At 59.1% G+C, this 17,849-nt stretch overlaps 1 protein-coding gene across 1 annotated transcript in view; it reads right to left on the bottom strand.

Moving 5' to 3' along the window:
• Nucleotides 1-17,849, bottom strand: part of PTDSS2 (phosphatidylserine synthase 2) — a 24,178-nt gene extending 6,329 nt beyond the window's left edge. Inside the window, exons 1-3 of the mRNA XM_060607632.3 lie at nucleotides 17,489-17,849; nucleotides 10,618-10,719; nucleotides 2,847-2,929 (exon numbers count right to left, since the gene is read on the bottom strand). Of these exons, the coding sequence (XP_060463615.1) occupies nucleotides 2,847-2,929; nucleotides 10,618-10,719; nucleotides 17,489-17,670 (367 nt within the window). The 5' untranslated portion in view covers nucleotides 17,671-17,849. The remainder of the gene's footprint in view (nucleotides 1-2,846; nucleotides 2,930-10,617; nucleotides 10,720-17,488) is intronic.

Raw genomic sequence — 17,849 nt, 5'->3', positions numbered from 1 at the left:
ACGATTTTCCTGGGGCGCCTGGGTGGCGCAGTCGGTTAAGCGTCCGACTTCAGCCAGGTCACGATCTCACGGTCCGTGAGTTCGAGCCCCGCGTCAGGCTCTGGGCTGATGGCTCAGAGCCTGGAGCCTGTTTCCGATTCTGTGTCTCCCTCTCTCTCTGTCCCTCCCCCATTCATGCTCTGTCTCTCTCTGTCCCACAAATAAATAAAAAAAAAAAAAAAAAAAAAAAAAACGATTTTCCTTGAATAACAACGGTGGTGCTTACAAATGTGGAAGAGACCTTGGCCCCGCTGGCCCTGGGGATCCCAGCCGCCGGCAGGGGGAGGGAGGGCAGCTGGTAAGGAGGCGCTTGTGTGGGGCTCCGGGGCCCAGCCAGCACCCTCGGGCTTGTGAAACCTCCGCTTGCAGCTCACGCAGGCAGGAAGCACAAAGCCCGAAGGACGCTTTGCTCAAGTGCCTCCGGGCGTGGGGTAAACAGTGGACGTGACAAACTAGCCTTGCTGCCGTGGAGTCTGGGAAGAGCCTGGAAAGTTCTCTGGTCAAGGCTGCAGCAGGATCTAAAAGGGCCTGCGGTAAAGCGACTCAGGGTGCTTCCCCGGAGCGCTCGCCCCACAGCCATGCGAGGGCACCTTCCTCACGGGCCCTGTGACACTGAGCTCGTCTGCTCCCCTCCCCCATCAGAGGGCCTCCAGCTGGCCATGCCCCACTGCCCATCCCCCTCCACCTGTAGAACCCCCAGGGCCCGCCCCGCCCCCAAACACGCAGCGGGTGCGCCCCTGGTTTCCCCGAGCACCCGCCCCACCTGCACACCCACTTTCTTCCTGCGCATCAAATCCAGCGGCCCCCGCAGCCCTCACAATATTCTGTTTACTCCAGCTTCCAGAGGGAGCCACGCATGAAAACAGAAATCGTGAAGAGAAGGGTGCCTTTTTCACGGGCCAGTTTCAACTGGAACTGTAGCCAATTCAAGTTTCCCAACAAAGCACCTTGTTTCTGGGCCAGAAAACCCTCCCCACCGTCCCCATGGCGTGCTGCCCAGGATTGAGGGGACCACTTCCCATGTGCTCTGACTTGACAAGTTTGAGGCGTCCTGCCCGCCACGAGGGAGCAGGTGCCCCAGAGCGGGCCTCTGCATTCGGTAAATCACAGACCGGCAGGGAAGCCGCTCACTCACACCCAGCAACCAAACCGAAAGGCAGGCGCAGCAGAGCCCAGCACGCAACATGGGAGCGGGTGACCGGCACCCCAGATTGGACGGGATGCAGGGCCTCCCAGGAGCCCAGAGGCCAAGCAGCTGCCCACCGCTGTCCGATCCCAGGCTGGGCCCAGCGCCCACAAGCGACCTGCTCTGCCCCCACCTCCGTCCGCTGACTCTCCAGAACTCTTCCCGGCCGATCCAACAGGCACCCGGACTTTTGTCATGACTTTTGGTGGGTTTTAAATTGTTCTCTCACTCTGGCTAGTTCAGACCCTTCTGAGGCCCAGAAGACTGAGCAGGTGGGGAGCCGCGGGGCCAGGCCGTGCAGCTGCGTGCACTCACCACTGCCCCTCCGGCAGGCACCAGGCGGTGTCACCCAGTGTCAGCGTCCCAACCAGGCATCGAGGGGGGCAGAGTGGCCGGTGAGACCAGCCAGGGCAGGCTCCCCAGGCAGGTGCCCCCGTACCGCTCGGAGCACCCGGGGACTAGCTCACAGCCACAGCGCTCACCGACCCCTTCCCCAGGGCAGTCCGGTCACCTCCAGCACGGCCTAAAATAGTCCCGCTCTTTAAGCTGCTGCTTCTCCTCCCAGGACTTTGTGCTACACGAATGATCGGACACAGGCAATGATACGACTGGTAAACAAACCGGAGTGCGTTCAGATGACCACCAAACGAGCAGCCATTAAATATCTAGTTGTCAAGTAAAAAATTAGTAAGGGGGTCTTTGTGTTTCCCTGAAGTGAGGAACTCTGATATAAAACCACACAGAGTAGGATCCCATGTTTAAATGCTACGTGTGTACCATGTGCAGAAACACACTAAACCTTAACAGTGGCTTCTTCCTGTGAGTGGCTTTTGTTTCTATTTTAAAATACTTTTTGCACTTTCCAAGTAGTCTACAATGAATACACACCCCTATTAAGACAGAAAAGAAACAAAGGTTCTAAGATTACAAAGGTTACTAAGTTGTAACATTTCAGGAAACCAACCATGCCTTGCCCTTAGAGGCAGCCCCTCAATGAGGCTGGAGCCCTAGACACACTGGGGCTGGGGCAGGGCAGGGGGCAGGACCAGAGGTGGGGGGCGGGGGCAGGGCTAGGGAAGAGGACCAGCAGTGGGGGGGGCAGGGGCAGGGCTAGGGGGCAGGACCAGCAGTGGGGGGGGGGGGGGCAGGGGGGCAGGGGGGCAGGACTAGGGGGCAGCTCGAGCATTGCTCTGCAGCTCCGAGGCCCAGGGGGTTGTTGGAACTCCCTCAACTTGGGGGTTGGGGGTTAGAGACAGGAGAACTCATTGCAGATGGCACCCAGTGAGCAGGCCAATGGCAGGGCCACCAGCTGAAGCCCATGCCGACCCCGCTGGCCAGTCCTGGGGCACCAAGGTCTGTAGAAGCGGCCCCCTGAGACACAGTGGGTGGAAGGCGCACAGGGGGTAAGGACAGCTGCGGGACAAGGTGAGGAGCGGAGAGACGGGAGAAGGGGCTGCAGGAAACCCAGCCCTCGCCCTCAGCTGTGACAGTGCGCCCTGGCTGGCGGGAGGGGCTGGGAAGAGGAGGACAGGACATTCACACCCAGCAGCACAGACACGGAGCGACTGCTCGGGACAGAACCGTCACATGGGCACACACGGAAAGAGAAAGGGCGAGTTACCTGGATGAGGTCTGGAAAATGGCCCGTCTTTAGCTTGTGTGACTCCAAAACATAAGAAAACCAAAATACTGGCCACAATACCTCTGCAAACAAAGAACAAACAGCCCCTCAGTGTGTGTCTCCCAGGCGGGAGGTTGGGGGTAGGAGGGACCCCAGGATGCCCTCTGCAGCGACAGCCCCTGTCCCCAGGGAGGGAGGAGGCCGGGCCTCATGGGCGGGGGGGGGGCGCCCAGGCCAACTGCCAGAGGCAGACCCGCCCTTGGGACGAGACCCTTGGTGGAGGCTGTGCGTCGTCTAGGTGGCAAAGCGGTGCCCACTAGTGTGTGTGCTTCCCATTGAAAGAGCCCCTGAAATTCCACACGTGACCACCCAGGGCACCGAGGGCCCGCCGAAGACAGAAGGATGCCAGGGTCGGAAGGCTCTCTGCTCCCGCAAGGCAAGGGCAGCACCCCCCACGCAGTCCCCACGGGGCTAATTCACAACAGGACCAAGCGGACGTGCTGCAACCACACGTGCACAGACACACGGACACGTGCCTGCACGGGGAGGGGGGGGGGGGGACAGGAGCAAGGAGGACACGCAGACAGCGGTGCTCACGCTCCATTCACATGGCCACCGCCCGCCCAGCGCAGGGTCTGAGGGGGGCAGTGCCGCCTGCCCTCCCCACTGCTGGCAGTTCCTTGGCAGGGACGCACATCGCAGTTTGCAGCTGGGCTGCTGCCCTCCAACACGCACGATGCGACACCACACGCCACACGGGAGGCCGGAGGCGTCGGCCTGGAAGCACCTGCTCCCCCCCCGCCCCCCGCTAAGAGCGCCCAGGGTCCAGGGCAGGCACCCGTGAGGCCGGGCCCCACAGGACACCGCCTGCCAGCCCCTCCGCTCCTGCCCACCCCCATGTGGCCAGGGTGTGTTCCGATCGCACCGGGCAGCATGCTGCTGTGGGTGTGCAGAGTGGTCCTGTCCCGAGTAGGACAGGCTCCCTGCTCCTGCCGGCCTCCGGACCACAGTAAGTGTGGAGGGACAGACGGACACTGGCCACTGCGCTCAGCAGGGCGGGACCCACATCCCCATCACAGGGGCTGACACAGAGGGCCCGTGAGGTGCCCACTGCTCAGGGCAGGGTGTGGGGAGGCGGGAAGTCTGCAAGGGGCTGCCTGGAGGGGCACACAGACCCCCACTAGGCAGCGCTCCCAGTGTGACACCCTCCACCCCCAGGAGAGGCCCCTCCTGGCACGACCGAGAGATAGCTTTGGAGCCACGGGTGACTCCCAGAGAAGTCACCACCAGAACAGAACGAGGGAGGTGAAGTCTCAGGGCGCCTGTGCCCCACCTGCCCTCACCAGGTCAGACTCTCAATTCCAACCTCGGTTGTACATCTTAAGGCAGTGTTTAGGGTCACTTGGCAAGATCCGTGAGTCAGGTGAAGGATGTACAGTATCCCCCCCACTCCCTGCACCCAGGTCTGCGTCAACACCCGACGTGAGGATGGGGCGTCTGTCACAATTTACGAATTCACACCGGTACATTAACCACAGTCCACTGTTTTCAGACTTTCTCACTTTTCATCCAAAGTCCCTTTCCTGGCCTAGGACCCCACCAGGACCCCCGTGACATTCGGGGTCAAAACCCCCCTGGGCTGTGACAGAGCCTCAGGCGTTGTTTTGGATGGCCTGCAGTTTGAAGACCGGTCAGGTGCTCTGGAGGACGACCCTTAGCGAATGCCATCTGCCGCTTTCTGTGATTTCGATCTTGTTTTTGGGAGTAAGATCACATCACACCGACATGATCTCTGACGTCCCCTGGCTGGGACACACCTGTCAGGTGCCCTCCCTGCTCTGCTCTTGGGGGGAGGGGTTCCTCTACACAGCCTGCACGCAAGGGCTGGGGAGCACCTATGTTTATCTGGAATTTATCTACACGGGCTACTTGTCTCTTCTCCCTCACTTACTTTATCATTTATATTGGCATGGACTCACGGATATGCATTTTATACTTTGGATTATAATGTGGTAATAATTTATAGATTTTTTTTTTTTTTTTTGCTCAAATTGTATCCATTTACCTACTTTGACCATTGGGAGCCCTTTCGATGGTCTCCTGTATCAGAGCTTTAACATAACCCCATCTGTGGGGCGTTGTGCTTTTTTCTGAGCACTTTCTTTCTGGCGCTAGACGACCCTCCCAGACCTTCCTGGCATCTCCTGCCCCAGGCCTGGGTTCAGCCATTTCTCTGGGAGCCCCTTCCCAGAGCCCAGCCATTTCTCTGGGCTCCTTCCCTGGAGGATGGTCTTGGGAGCCACGTTCTGGGGGGTGACGTGCTCCTTGCCACTCGGGCATTATAGCTTCTGGGCCTCTCGGCCGATAGAGCTGTGTGTACAAACCGTGCAAACACACAAATGAGAAATGTTTCTCTGCGCAGCCAGCTGTACCTACGTTAAGCTAAACACGAGTTCTTACTACGTCTCCAACCACCACCCGTTACCCCAGGGCCCATCCTCCCCTCGATCCCCTGTAACCTCCCACTCAGCGGTGAGACCGCACGGGGCTCCCACCGGCCGCCGGCCACGTACTCGGTTGTTCCACTCCAGGACGCGGGCCGCAGGATCAGAACCGGTCACCTGACCCCGCCGGGAACGACTTCGTCCACTGGAGCCCGGCGCTCGCGGGCGGGTGCCCTGCCTTGAGTCTTACGGACTCCCGCCCCTTCAGCGAGGGGGTTTCACGCGTTTGTAACACCCCGAGAGTCTGGCCACAGTCTGCATCCCTTCCTGGGTCCCCGACGTCCGAAATTATCTTTCTTTAATTCGCGAACATTAGGTTTGCTCTGTGTTGTTGAGTCCTGTGGACACTGACCAACGCAGTCACAGGTCTACCATCACAGTTATCGTACAGAACACTCAAAACACTCCCCACACTCCCCAGCGCTCTACCACTGGCTCCCCCACTGCCCTAGAAACCAGTGACCTTACCACCACTGCACCTTTACCAGAGTCACACGGTTGCAGCGTGCGTGGCCTTTCCACATAGCTTCTTTCACTTAGTAAGACGCGTCTGAGTTTCACCTACGTCTCTGCAGTGTTAAAAAGGAGACAGCAGGCCCAAAACAAAGTCACTTGGGCTGAGCCCCATGTCAGCAAAGCACGACTCAATCCCCACCCAAACAAAGTGTAGTATCGGTCCCAGGAGCGCAACCTTTAACCGGCCCACATGGGACTAGCTGGCCCGCAGCCCCCTTCTGCCCCCTCAGGAGGGTGACCCTGCCCCAAACCATGTGGTCTCTGTTAATGACTTCCTTCACCGCCACCCTTCTGTCTTTAAAAAGCCTGGCAGAGTCCCTTCTACTGCTGGATGGGACACCGCCCATCCATCAATCACTGAACAAAGCCAACTTGATCTTTAAATTTACTTCAATTTTTGTTATCTGACAATGGCTTCATACCTCATTTCATTTTGCTGCTTAATAACATTTCATCGTCTGGATGTACCTGTTTCTGTTTATCCGTTTACCTACTGGAGGGCACGCTGGCCACTTCCACATTTGGACAATTAGAATAAAGCTGGTACAACATCCACGTGCAGGTTTTTGTGTAGACACGAGTTTTCACTTTAATTTCGATAAATACCTACAAGTCCAATTACCGGATTCCATGGTTAGAATAACTTTAGTTCTACAAGAGACTGTCAAACTTCTGGTGTCATCTTTGAAAACCCAAGATCGCCAGATTTTCTACTGTCTTTTCAGGAAGTTGTACAGCTTCATATTTTACACTTTGGTCTATAAACCTTCTCAATGAATTATCGTGAGAAGTGAAGAGCCCGTATCCAGTCTCCTTTCTCGCAGGGAACTCTCCGCTGTTCCGGGACCGTCTGTTGAGAAGGCTCTCCCCTGATGCCTTTGCTCCTGTGCAGCGACGAGGCGACTGCATTGACGTGGGCACGTACCTGCACCCCCCAGTCCGTCCCAGCCGAACGCTCTGCCGACACCACACTGGCCTCGTCACTGCAGCCTCATAGCGAGGCCAGCTGGTGTCGTTCCTCCAGCTTTGTTCCTCCTCAGTGTTCGGAGTACGTTGTATCTCCTGTGTGTTCTAATACGCAAAGTACGTTCACATTTTACATGTAATAACTTACGTATCTCTGTGTATACACTGTGCACATGCATGCCATCGTCCCAAATGTCGCCGATGGGTAAATGGTGACGATAGGGTGAAGCCCATCCACACAGCATACACCCCCAGCAATCCTGCCCCACCGATGGACACCGCAACGCGGACGTCACGAGACCATCATGCCCAGCGGAAGAAGCCAGACACAGTGTGCAGGGTGGGTGACTCCGTGTACACGAAACGGTACAGGAGACAAGAGAAACCTGTGGGGACAGACGGCCCGTGCAGAGGGCTGTATCTCCACAGGTGTGTGCATCTGTGGAAACTCACCGAGCCGTGCTCTGGTTAGACACTTGTTGCATTAAATTACTGGTCGATAAACTTGACTTCAAGAGAAAAACAAAACCTACTCCCCCAAAGTAACAGGACTTGTTAGACCCATAAAAAGAACAATACACACAAGCTGAAATGGAGAGCTTACAGAACACAAGCCAACTTCCTACTTTTTTAACGACGTACTCATTGGGTTTTTTTTTTTTTTTTTTTTTTTTTTTTTTTTTAATTTATTTTTGGGACAGAGAGAGACAGAGCATGAACGGGGGAGGGGCAGAGAGAAAGGGAGACACAGAATCGGAAGCAGGCTCCAGGCTCCGAGCCATCAGCCCAGAGCCTGACGCGGGGCTCGAACTCACGGACCGCGAGATCGTGACCTGGCTGAAGTCGGACGCTTAACCGACTGCGCCACCCAGGCGCCCCGGGTTTTTTTTAACAGCATAATTTTTAGAAGCTCTTCCTTTACACAAGACATAAGCCCGAGCGCATCGAAAGCTCTGATGTGCTACCAAGGGGCGGGGCTGGGGCTGGGGCTGGGGGGTTGCCCGGAAGTGCCAGCCTCAGCCAGGCAGGCGTGCTGAGCTGGAGGCAGGCTGTGTGCCCATGCGTCCACACACCCAGGAGATCCTGGGAAGCAGCAGCAGAGCCACGAGTGGCGCGAGAATGGGGCCGAAGCAAGGCCTCCAGGGACGAGCCAGGAGTAGGTTCCAGGCACCACGTGCAGAATTACGGGGCCAGGAAGGTGGCTCTTCTCTGTCCCAGGAAGGACAGAGACTGTGAGCTACGAAGACCTCCAGTGTCCCCAGGACACATAACTTCAGAGCAGCAAAGTGTCCAGGAGCCCTCACATCCCCACCCCCCTCAAGGCCTCTCCTTCAGTGACCGTGCACAGGGGCTGCTGGGCGAGGGCCCAGGCACCTGCTGCTCACTGTCCCAGCCACTCGCGTGCAGGGGCAGCTCAGGATAGGAGCCGGTACGGGGCCAAGAGGTGGGACGTGCCCCTGGGTCTAGGCTGGAGGGGCTCCCTGGCAGGTGTCCGATGAGTCAGAACCCAGGCCTTGCCCTTGGAGGGCACTCCGAGGGTGCCCTGCATGGGCCCACTGTGGCTGGGGTTGTGCCCTACCTGTGACAACTCTTGCCTGGTGTCATTGGAACTGCTCACTTCTGGCCTGACCCCACAGCCAAGGGGGGACACCTCTTGAATGTGACCAAGTCCCGCTTTCTTTCTGGTCTCTGCCCATCTGGGCCCAGCAGACACCTGGCACTAACAGACAAAAGCACAGAGAAGGCCACCTTCTACTTGGAAATGCCCGCTGAGCACACTCGGGCTCCCACCACAGCCTCCCTGTCTCCTACAACCACAGGTTCAGTGTCCCTGATGAGGGACCCGCCACAGTGAGGGCAACCTGGGGCCCCCCAGAAGGGCCAAGCTCCCTCTACTTCTGGACCCCATCACCCACACATGCTGCACCGAGCAGCCCCCCTGCACCAGTGGGACACCAAGTAATGGGCAGTGCCGTGTGCAGACGTGCTGGGCCCCAGGCTGACACCCAGGGCTCAGAAAACAAGAGATAGACCCGGCAAAGCCGCCCGGGGGACAGCGTGAGAGATGCAGGAAGGCGGCCCACAGGGCGTGCAACCAGGAGCCAGGGACACGGCGCAGGGACAGGGCGCAGGGGCAGAGCCCCCACCCTCTGGCTGTGGCCTGGGAGACAAACTGGGGGCTCTGAAGCGCGTGCACTCATGGGCGGCCGCACACAGCTGAGAGAGCACCCGGCGTCCTCACGGGCTACTGATGCCTGAGAGCAAAGAACGGTGCTCAGGACGCACTTCTGGGCCAGCGCTAACACCCCTACTTTACAAGCCTGGCCCCACCAACCAAATCTGACCTCCGGTCCTCCGGCGCTGCCCTCTGCCTCTGTCCCTGCCCTGGTGCCCGTCACACCAGGGCAAGTGTGTCAGAGTTGCAACAGGGGCTTCCCGAGCCTGGGGGAGTCCATCCAGGGCAGAAACCTCACGGGAATCTGCTCTAAAACCAGCCAATCTTCCTCACACACTTCTGAGAGTGGCCTCAGAATCCGTGGGATTCCAGCAAGGGACACAACCGGCCAGCGAGTCTGGAAATAATACCGCAAAGGCAGCACCCGCTTCCTGACCCGCACAACGGCATCATGCCCGAGAAGCCCACTTAAAATTTTCCAAAAGCAGCAGTATCAGAGCTCAGCGCAGCAGGAGCACACACAAATCTGTACACTCTCAGACGCCCAAACTCACAGGCTCTGTGGTCCCGTGATTTATAATAAGAAACACTTGGCCTCCACCCCCACCCCGCCCCACCCCTGGCACAGAGCCCCTAAAACCGCAGGGATTTCTGAAGGGCTAAAGGTTTCTTGTGTTATGTTACTGAGGCGAGTCTCGGACCCTCACCTGAGGGTGAGGACTGGCCGTCAGGAGAACCAGCCGCGGGACTGGAGGGCTGGAACTCCCTGTCCCACCCCCTGACCTCCGGGGATGGGAGAGGCGCTGAAGGCTGAGTCAAATCACCAAAGGCAACGGGACAGTCACTCATCCTCCACAAGACCCAGGGCACCAAGTTTTGAGAACTTCTGGGTTGGTGAACAGGTGTAGGTCAGGGGAGAGTGGCGTGCCCGGAGCGGGCTCAGACGCCCCAAGCCCTCAGACCTCGCCCCGGGCACCTCTCACCCCTGGCTGTCCCTCACTTACTTCCTTTTTAATCAACCGGTGATCTAGCAACACGCTTCCCCGAGTTCTGTGAGCCGCTCTAGCAACTTAATAGTACCAAGAAGGGGGTCACAGAAACCTCTGATTTGCAGCCATTTGGTCAGAAGCACCGGTGACAACTGGGGCATGTGGCTGGCACCTGCAGGGGTGATGGGGGGTGATCTTGCAGGACTGAGCTGAACCGTAGGACACTCGGGCAGGGTCCAGGGCACTGCTGGTGGGATGTGTAGGGAAACCATCCCTCCCGCCAGAACTAGTGACCAGGACCCCTCTTGGGCTCCACCCCTGGAGGCGCTGAGGCACATTCTGGTCTGTTACTCGCGCGAATCCCTCACTGGCTGCAGGTCCACGAGGGGCAGCACCCTCAGGAGTCCTGAGACAGGTGGAGGAGGGGTAAACACAGCACAGAGCTCCAGGAGGCAGCCTGGGAGAGACGCTTCGGGCACACGCGGCGGGGACACCGGGAGCCCGGCCAGCCCGCGAGTGCACACTGGCCCCGCGAGCCACAGGCCAGCCCGCGGAGAGCAGGGACCCCCCCACCCAAGCACGCCAGGTGCCTGCACCCGCCAGGCCGGGGGCCGTGTTACCTCTTGGTGTTATAGGCCGTGTCCCGAGGCGTCTCCTCCAGCAGAGTCACGTAGCCGAGCACACAGGTGAGGATGAAGAGCACCGTCAGGGTGTGGGCGCGCCTGAAACCCAAACACACGGCTGGCGTCAGAGCCCGGAGCGCTACCGCACCTGGGACGCGCGGGCACAGCCGCAGCTCGGAAACCCCGGCTGGGAGCCGGCGGCCGGGCGGGAAGAGCGGTGGCGCGGTGGGCGCCGCGGGCTGTGGCTCAGAGGAGGCTGCGGCCCCGCGGGGTCCGGGGTGGAGGCGGCGGGCAGCAGGTAAACGCGGCGGTTTCCACTGAGCAAGATACGACCAGCCTCACAATTCGTGAAGCGACCACATCCGGGAGCTCCGAAAGGACAGCCCAAGAACACGGAGAAAGGGACCCCCGGACCCAAAGCGAGACGGTGCGTGTCCGCCGCGGAGAGACACGGGCTCCGGCCCCGTCCGTGAGCCAGCGGACGGCCTCCCCGGGAAACAGGGCCCGCACCGGGCAGGCACCCGGACTGCGGGGCGAGCGGCTGACGCCGAGACTCCAGGCACTACCCTGGCTCTCCGCATCTGACACCTGCGAGTCCTTGGGGAGGACGCGACCCCTCCACGCCTCGTGTCCTCATCCCTGAGTGAGGATGCTTCCACATCCAGCACAAACGTCTTTCAGGAATGAACTGAACACTCTCTGGGCAGGAAAGAGGAGACAGTAAGGAGAGAAGCAGGGCTGCTCCAAGAGTGCTGCCGGAGGCAGAGAGAAACCAGGCTGCCGCGAACGGAAGAAGGGCAAGAGAAACGGCGAAACAGACTGTTCTCCGCCCCGGCTCTTCAAAACGTGTCCGCCCACGGCAAGCGGCCACTGTACCACCGTGATGGGGCCGCCGCGGCCGAAGGAGACGCTGCACGGATCAACATGGACTCCATGTGGCAGATGTGGTCTCCCGGACGCGGAGACCGGGAAGCGGAGAAGGCTCACTGCATCCCTGCAGCAACAGCGGAGACGTAACCCAAACCGACACGTTGGCTGGCGGGGGGCGCACATAACCCACCCGAGGCGCGGAGGGGACGGGGACGGGAGCAGAGACCGGAAACCGGCAGACCCCACTGCAGACTCATCACTAACTGACCGGACATCCCTAAAACACCTGGATGATGGAGGCTGTGCCACACACAGTACCGCTCAGCTGTTGGGGGCCTCAGGCACGCCGAGAGGCCCGTCTCCGGGACGCACGCACCACACGACCCCACTTACGTGGCCTTCTCCAAGGCCAAGCTACGAGGACAGAGACCGGGCCAGAGGCCGGAGTGAGGTCCTGTTCTGTGCCTGGCCCGTGACGGCGGTTCCAGGAAGCTACGCGCACCAAAGCTACAAACAGATTCACTGTACAGCAACTTACAACAAAACGTTACGAATCGACCATTGCTGGTGCAAGGTCAGGATCCAGGGAAGCATGCCGGGAGAGCCGGAGCGGTCTACAGGGCACGGGGCAGAACGCCCGTCCCGTGTACCTTCGAGAAGACACCACCCAGAGACCAGCACAGGTAAGGAGCACAGAGCAAGAACCCGCTGGGCCCAATTCCTGTCCCAGGAGTTCTCAACGGGTTTCTCCAAAGGGTGCATGTTTCCGAAGTGGCAAGTTGTTTCCCCACCAGTGACAGGTCGGACCAAGGGGCTCCAGGCCTCCAGAACTGGGAGAAGTGCCCACAGCAGGCAGACCAACAGTGTGCAGGGTTCATGGGAGCACCTGCTGGGAGCCATCTGCCTCGGAAAGGGACGGGACTGTCCCAGGGGCCTGGCCATGGGCCTGCGCGGCCACCTGGCCCAGAGGGTTCCCAGCAAGGCAAGTGTCTATGAGAAAAGGGATGGGAAGGAGCCCCAGCCTCAGGGAGGAAGGAGAGTAAACTAGATTAACAGCCCACCAACTGGCATCAGACTTGCAGAAGGAAAAACAAGCTAGTCAGTTTGAGGAGAGACGACCACATGGTCTGGAAGAGACCCGAGGGGCAAAGGGAACACCTCGTTGATCCGCTGTGGCCCAGGACCCGTCCACGTGGCTTCAGGGACATCAGGACGCCAAGGTGCTGTGCAGGGGCCCGCTGGGCACCCCCCACCCCCCCCAACTTCACACACAGGCACCGGGTCCTGCCAGGATCTAAGAAACACACAGCACGAGAGGCACCCTGCAGGTGCCCCACCGAAACCGCGTCTCTGGAGCACAGAAGCTTTTGTCCCAGGACTTAAAAAATGACTTCAACCCTCTGGCTTCTTTCGTATTAATTTCCACAAACACGATAATCTTCCTATCGTTTCTCTGGGCTAAGACACATTCCCTGAGGAGCCCCAGACAGCTCCAGTCACAGATCTTTCCATCCTCCGAAAAAACACAAGGATTATCTGAAAATGAAAAACAACTTCTTGTCCTTTGAGATAAATGTTCCCACTGTCACTCGGTCAGTCACCCCCGGCCCTGTGGAAACAGGAATAAGGAATAAGTAGGCCTCCCTCTGTCCCATCCGAGGCAGGAAGGAGCACAAAGTCCAGGACCCAGGGGTAGAGCACAGGGCACCAAAGTCTCGCAGAACAACAGACTTCAGAACTGCTAAGGTCAAGTGCTACTAGAAAGTAAAATTTTCATTACTAAATTATGATGAAATGCATCTTTACGAAGGCTCCCTCCTTCTGTACAGCAAGGGGACCTGAGCAGACGCTTTTCCAAAGACACAATGGCCAACAGACACGTGGAAAGGTGCTCGACGGCACTCATTATCGGGGAAATGCAAATCAAAACCAGTGAGCTGTCACCTGACACCTGTCAGAATGACTAGCGTCAAAAAGACAAACCACCAGTGTCGGAGAGGATGAGGAGAAGGGGGCCCCACGCACTGTCGGTGGCGCGAACTGGTGCAGCCTCTGCAAACAGTATGGAGGTTCCTCGAGGGACGGGAATAAAGTTGCCGTAAGACTCAGCCATCCCACCACTGGGGACTGGAGGGAACAAGACGCCAAGTTGGAAAGACACACGCTCCCCTAGGGAACTGCTGCGTTACTCAAACAGCCCAAGTGCCCACCGACCGGACTGGACGGAAAGGAATGTTACCCAGCCACACCCAGGAATGAAATCTTGCCATCGGCAACACAGGTGGCCCTCGAGGGCACCGTGCTGGGATCAGTCGGAGAAAGACAAACACCGCGTGATCTCTCCTACGTGTGGAATCTAGACACAAAACCCAAACTCACAGATAGATACAGAGGCACTCTGGATGAAGGCACAAACGTAGGTGCAGACTACCTGCCGTCAGGAAGACGAAGTGGGGTTCGCATGGTCAGGACTCGATCCGACACAGGAGTCACTACGGGCAGCCGGCAGCGGTAAAGGGAAATGCCAGGTCGGCGCCCAGGACACAGAATGCCGAGAATTCTTTCAGACCACCGCTCAATCCACGGCCTGCGCCTTCCTCCCATTTTTCCCTGTGAAGTCTACGTTTCCTGCTCTGACAGTCTTCCCTGGAGAGGCAACGGGACCCAGTGGGAAAACACGGATTTTGGTCACCAGCTTTGCCACTCAGTAGACTTGCGGTCTTGAGCAGCTTTCTTCGTCTTTCAGAGCACCATTTCCACGTGTGGAACGCTCGGGGAGACCTCCTGTCCCTCCCAGACGCCCCCTGTCCCCCCTCCCTGGTGCTGGGAAGACCAGCACATCCTCTGGGTCAGTGGCTAATAGAGAACTCAGGGAGCTCTGAGCGGCCGTAAATCCCGTGACTCTCCAGTCACTCGGCAAGGGCGAGGGCGTGAGGACAGCTGGCTCCCTGCCACGATGAGTGGAAAATACCCAGCCGTCAGTCCCTCTCTCGAGATGACCACGCTCATTATGCCAAGTGGGCAGGAAGGCAGGCCCGCCAAACCAATTAGAGAAAACACGAAGGTGTGGCTGGCACACTGAGAGCACAAGGCAGCCTCGGCCAGGAAAGGCCAAGACCAGAGGGCCTGCCCCAGGTGTGCCAGAAGTGCCTGCGGCCATGACACTGACCCTCCCCGGCTGCTGATCAACATGACCAAAGAGGAATCCGCTGCAGAGTCAAGCTTTCCAGATCCGGGCAGAGCTGGCAAACCCCTACCCCACAATGACTGAGAAAGGCATTTTCCAGAACCCGGGGCACCGAGATCACCCCTGCGCACTCTTGCTGCTACTATCGGACACTGTGGACAAGAGTCCTGGGGTCGCCGAGAGTGCTCACCCAAGGCCCAGTGTTACAAGACACAAGCACACGGCAAGCACTCCCACAACGTCACAACCGTCCCTCCCCTCCCTGCTTTAGGAGCTGGTTAGGAAGTGTGCCAATCCGGTGGCAATTCACCCACCTTCCATCCACAGGTGGCAGCGTTCAGTAGCACCTCTCCAGGACATCAAGTCTCCAAGTGGCTCCCAGAGAATCTTTAGAAAACAAGGGCTGACACATCTTTGTGCCGTTCCTCTGAGTCTGCGGTCCTGCTTCCCCCTGGATGTTCTGCACCAGAGGACCACCACAACCAGTAGAAGACTTGGTGTCCTTGCCACCACAGACCCCGGCAGTCCTCATGCCCGCCCCCTTGGGCCTTGTTTCCGGGAGGCCAGCCTCAAGCTCCAAGGCGCAGGCAAACCCTGAACCGAATTACACAGCCCCTGGCCGACAAGGGATAACAAAGACACTCCAGAGTCCTCCTACGTGGCCGTGCACAACCACCATCACTGGGCATCTTTGGGGAAAACCCTAAAAGTAAGGTTTCGAATCCTGCAAAAGTTCCTTTGAGTAATTCTGGAACAAAAAAATCATTTCCACAAATACTAACTTTTAGTCTTCACAGGAGGTTTTGTACCATTCGCTATTAAAACTCTCTCAAACACAAAATAAAAGTTTTCAAAACCGTAACACATCAAGTCAGCGAGGAGAGACTAAAAAGGTGGCGAGTGGCTAAGCTCTACAGGCAAGAATGAGTAATTCTCACCAAGCAGGCATCTGGTTACCTGCCAGGAGAAACGAGAAGTTCCTTCCCCTGTACAGGTGATGGGGGGCTTGGGACGCAGCAAGGGCCTGCACGGACCACAAAGCACAGCACCCCTCACACCCGCGGTGGGGAGGCAGGAGCCCTCCACCCAGGAGATCCACGAGGCAGGCCCCTGAAGCTAGCCAGCCCTGTCACACTTCCTCCTGGAAAGCCTTCCAGGCCCCCAGCAGCCCTCCTCATAGGTAAACTCGGCTATAGCAGGCACCTGTGTGTCCAGTACCCGACTGACCAAGCACCTTTGTGCACAGGACCCGAGGGCTCTCGTGGGCGTCTGCCTTTCACTGCACGAGGTGAGGCGTGTGCTCCCCGGTTCCTGCTGGCGCATCCCCTTCAGCCAGTATATCTCGTGATTCTGAGGCCCCAGGCTTACGCCAAAGTCTAAGCTTCCTGTTTGGTTCTCTGCTGCAGTCCCTAGAACAGCAACGGGCACCCAGTTGGGGCCCCCAAATATGTGCACGAGCAGGAAACAAGGACAGCCGCCGTGTCCTAGGATGAAGCCCTCCCTCCTGCAGCCCGAAGGGGCGTGCTCACAGACACAGCTGGTGGAGAGGCCTGGCCTGCATGCCGCAGGCCCAGCAGGTCCAAGGGTGCTCCGGTCTCTAGCTCAGGGGCCACAACGCCCTGGATGAGGCATGCCATCCCTGTCTCGCTCCCACAGGCTCCGAGGCCACCTGAATGCACCGTGTCCCCAAAGCAAGGCTGAAAGCCAACCCTGCACGGCAGCGGCCAGCACCCACAGGGAAGACACCAACGTCGTCCAGATGCAGGGCTGCAGCCCTATCAACACCCACCACCACCCTGTACCTCTCCTGAATCCGAAAAAAACCACGACACCCATCCGGCCCCACGCGCGCCTCCTCTTCGGTTTCTGTCCCTGCTGCGGCACCCTCCCCTGAAACGTCCAATTACTCCCGTCAGGCTCTCCGCATTCCCCGATCAGACCTTCCGTGACAATCCCACAGTCCGGTTCTCTGAAAAGCTGCCTCCACGTGGCATTCCCTTTGCAGCTGGAGGCCACATCTACCTCCCTCTGTCCCCCAGGGCCTACCGCAGGCCTCAAATGCAGGCACTGTATTCTTGACAGGAACTCAGCATCCAGCAAAGAAAACCAAACCCCAGCCCTCAAGAAGCATGCTGTCTAGTACACGGGGTTTCTCTCTCTTACAGAGCAGCAAGGAGGCTGGGGAAGGTGAAGGGCTAGTCCAAGGTCACAGAGCCATGTGGCGTAGGAGCCACGCCTGGGACCTCACATACAGAAGTGCCCAATTCAGCATAAAGCAAGAGCGTGAACTCTTCCAACACAGGCTCGGGGCGGGGGGAGCGGTCAGGAATGCTCCCGGGGGCCTCTCCCTCCCCAACACCAGTTGAGGCAGACTGCGAGCAGCCTGACGCCGGGGCCTGGCTTGCAGACAGCGGTACGGGGGTCGAAGAGCAGGCTCCGCGAGAAGCCCCTGAAAAGAGTCAGAACCCTTATTTGACAAACAGCCGCTCAACTCCTGGCACGTGGGAAGGTGCTCGCGCTAACGTTACTGCTACGCGCTGGGGGGAGAAGCCGATTCCGCACGACGCAGGCGCTGCGAAGAAACAAGATGACAGCGGGCACAGGTGAATTTGGGACAGGAAAAGCCTCTCCGACATGACTCTGGAGCCTACTCCTCCCGGGATATGGGGCAGGGGTCACAGGTGCCAGGCGGGACCGCCGCGAGGGACCAGCCGCGGCCGGGCGGGTCTCGCAGGCGCCCCTCCATCCCAGCGCGACGTGCCCATCACCCTCGCGCCCCCCGGGGCCCCCCCGCCGACCGCCGCCCCTCACCAGAAAAAGGTGTTGGTGCCGTCGTCGTAGACCTCGGACTCCGTGCTGCGGCGGCCCGCGCCCGGCCCGCTCGCTCGGCCTGCGGTCGCGCCGTCGGGCGGCTCCTCCAGCGAGGCCTTGCCCGCCGGCACAGGGGACCCCTGCCGCGGTCCCCCCGCGCCTCTGCGCTCACCCCTCCGCATGGCGCCAGCCCAGCCGCTCCGCCCCGCGCCTTGACCCCACGCACAGCGGGTCACCGCGAGGGCGCGCTGCGCACGGCGCGAGGAGCGCCGGGAAGGGGTCGCGGCGCTCCCACGGCGGGGTCTTGGGAGAGCAGGGGTTGGGGGCGGCTAGGAAAGGGTGGGCGGTGCGTTGTGGGACT

This window comes from Panthera onca, chromosome D1 (genome assembly GCF_046562875.1).
Source record: "Panthera onca isolate mPanOnc1 chromosome D1, mPanOnc1 haplotype 2, whole genome shotgun sequence".
NCBI lineage: Eukaryota > Metazoa > Chordata > Mammalia > Carnivora > Felidae > Panthera > Panthera onca.
Note: the sequence above shows the minus strand (reverse complement) of the source record. Positions and strands in the feature narration are given on the sequence as shown.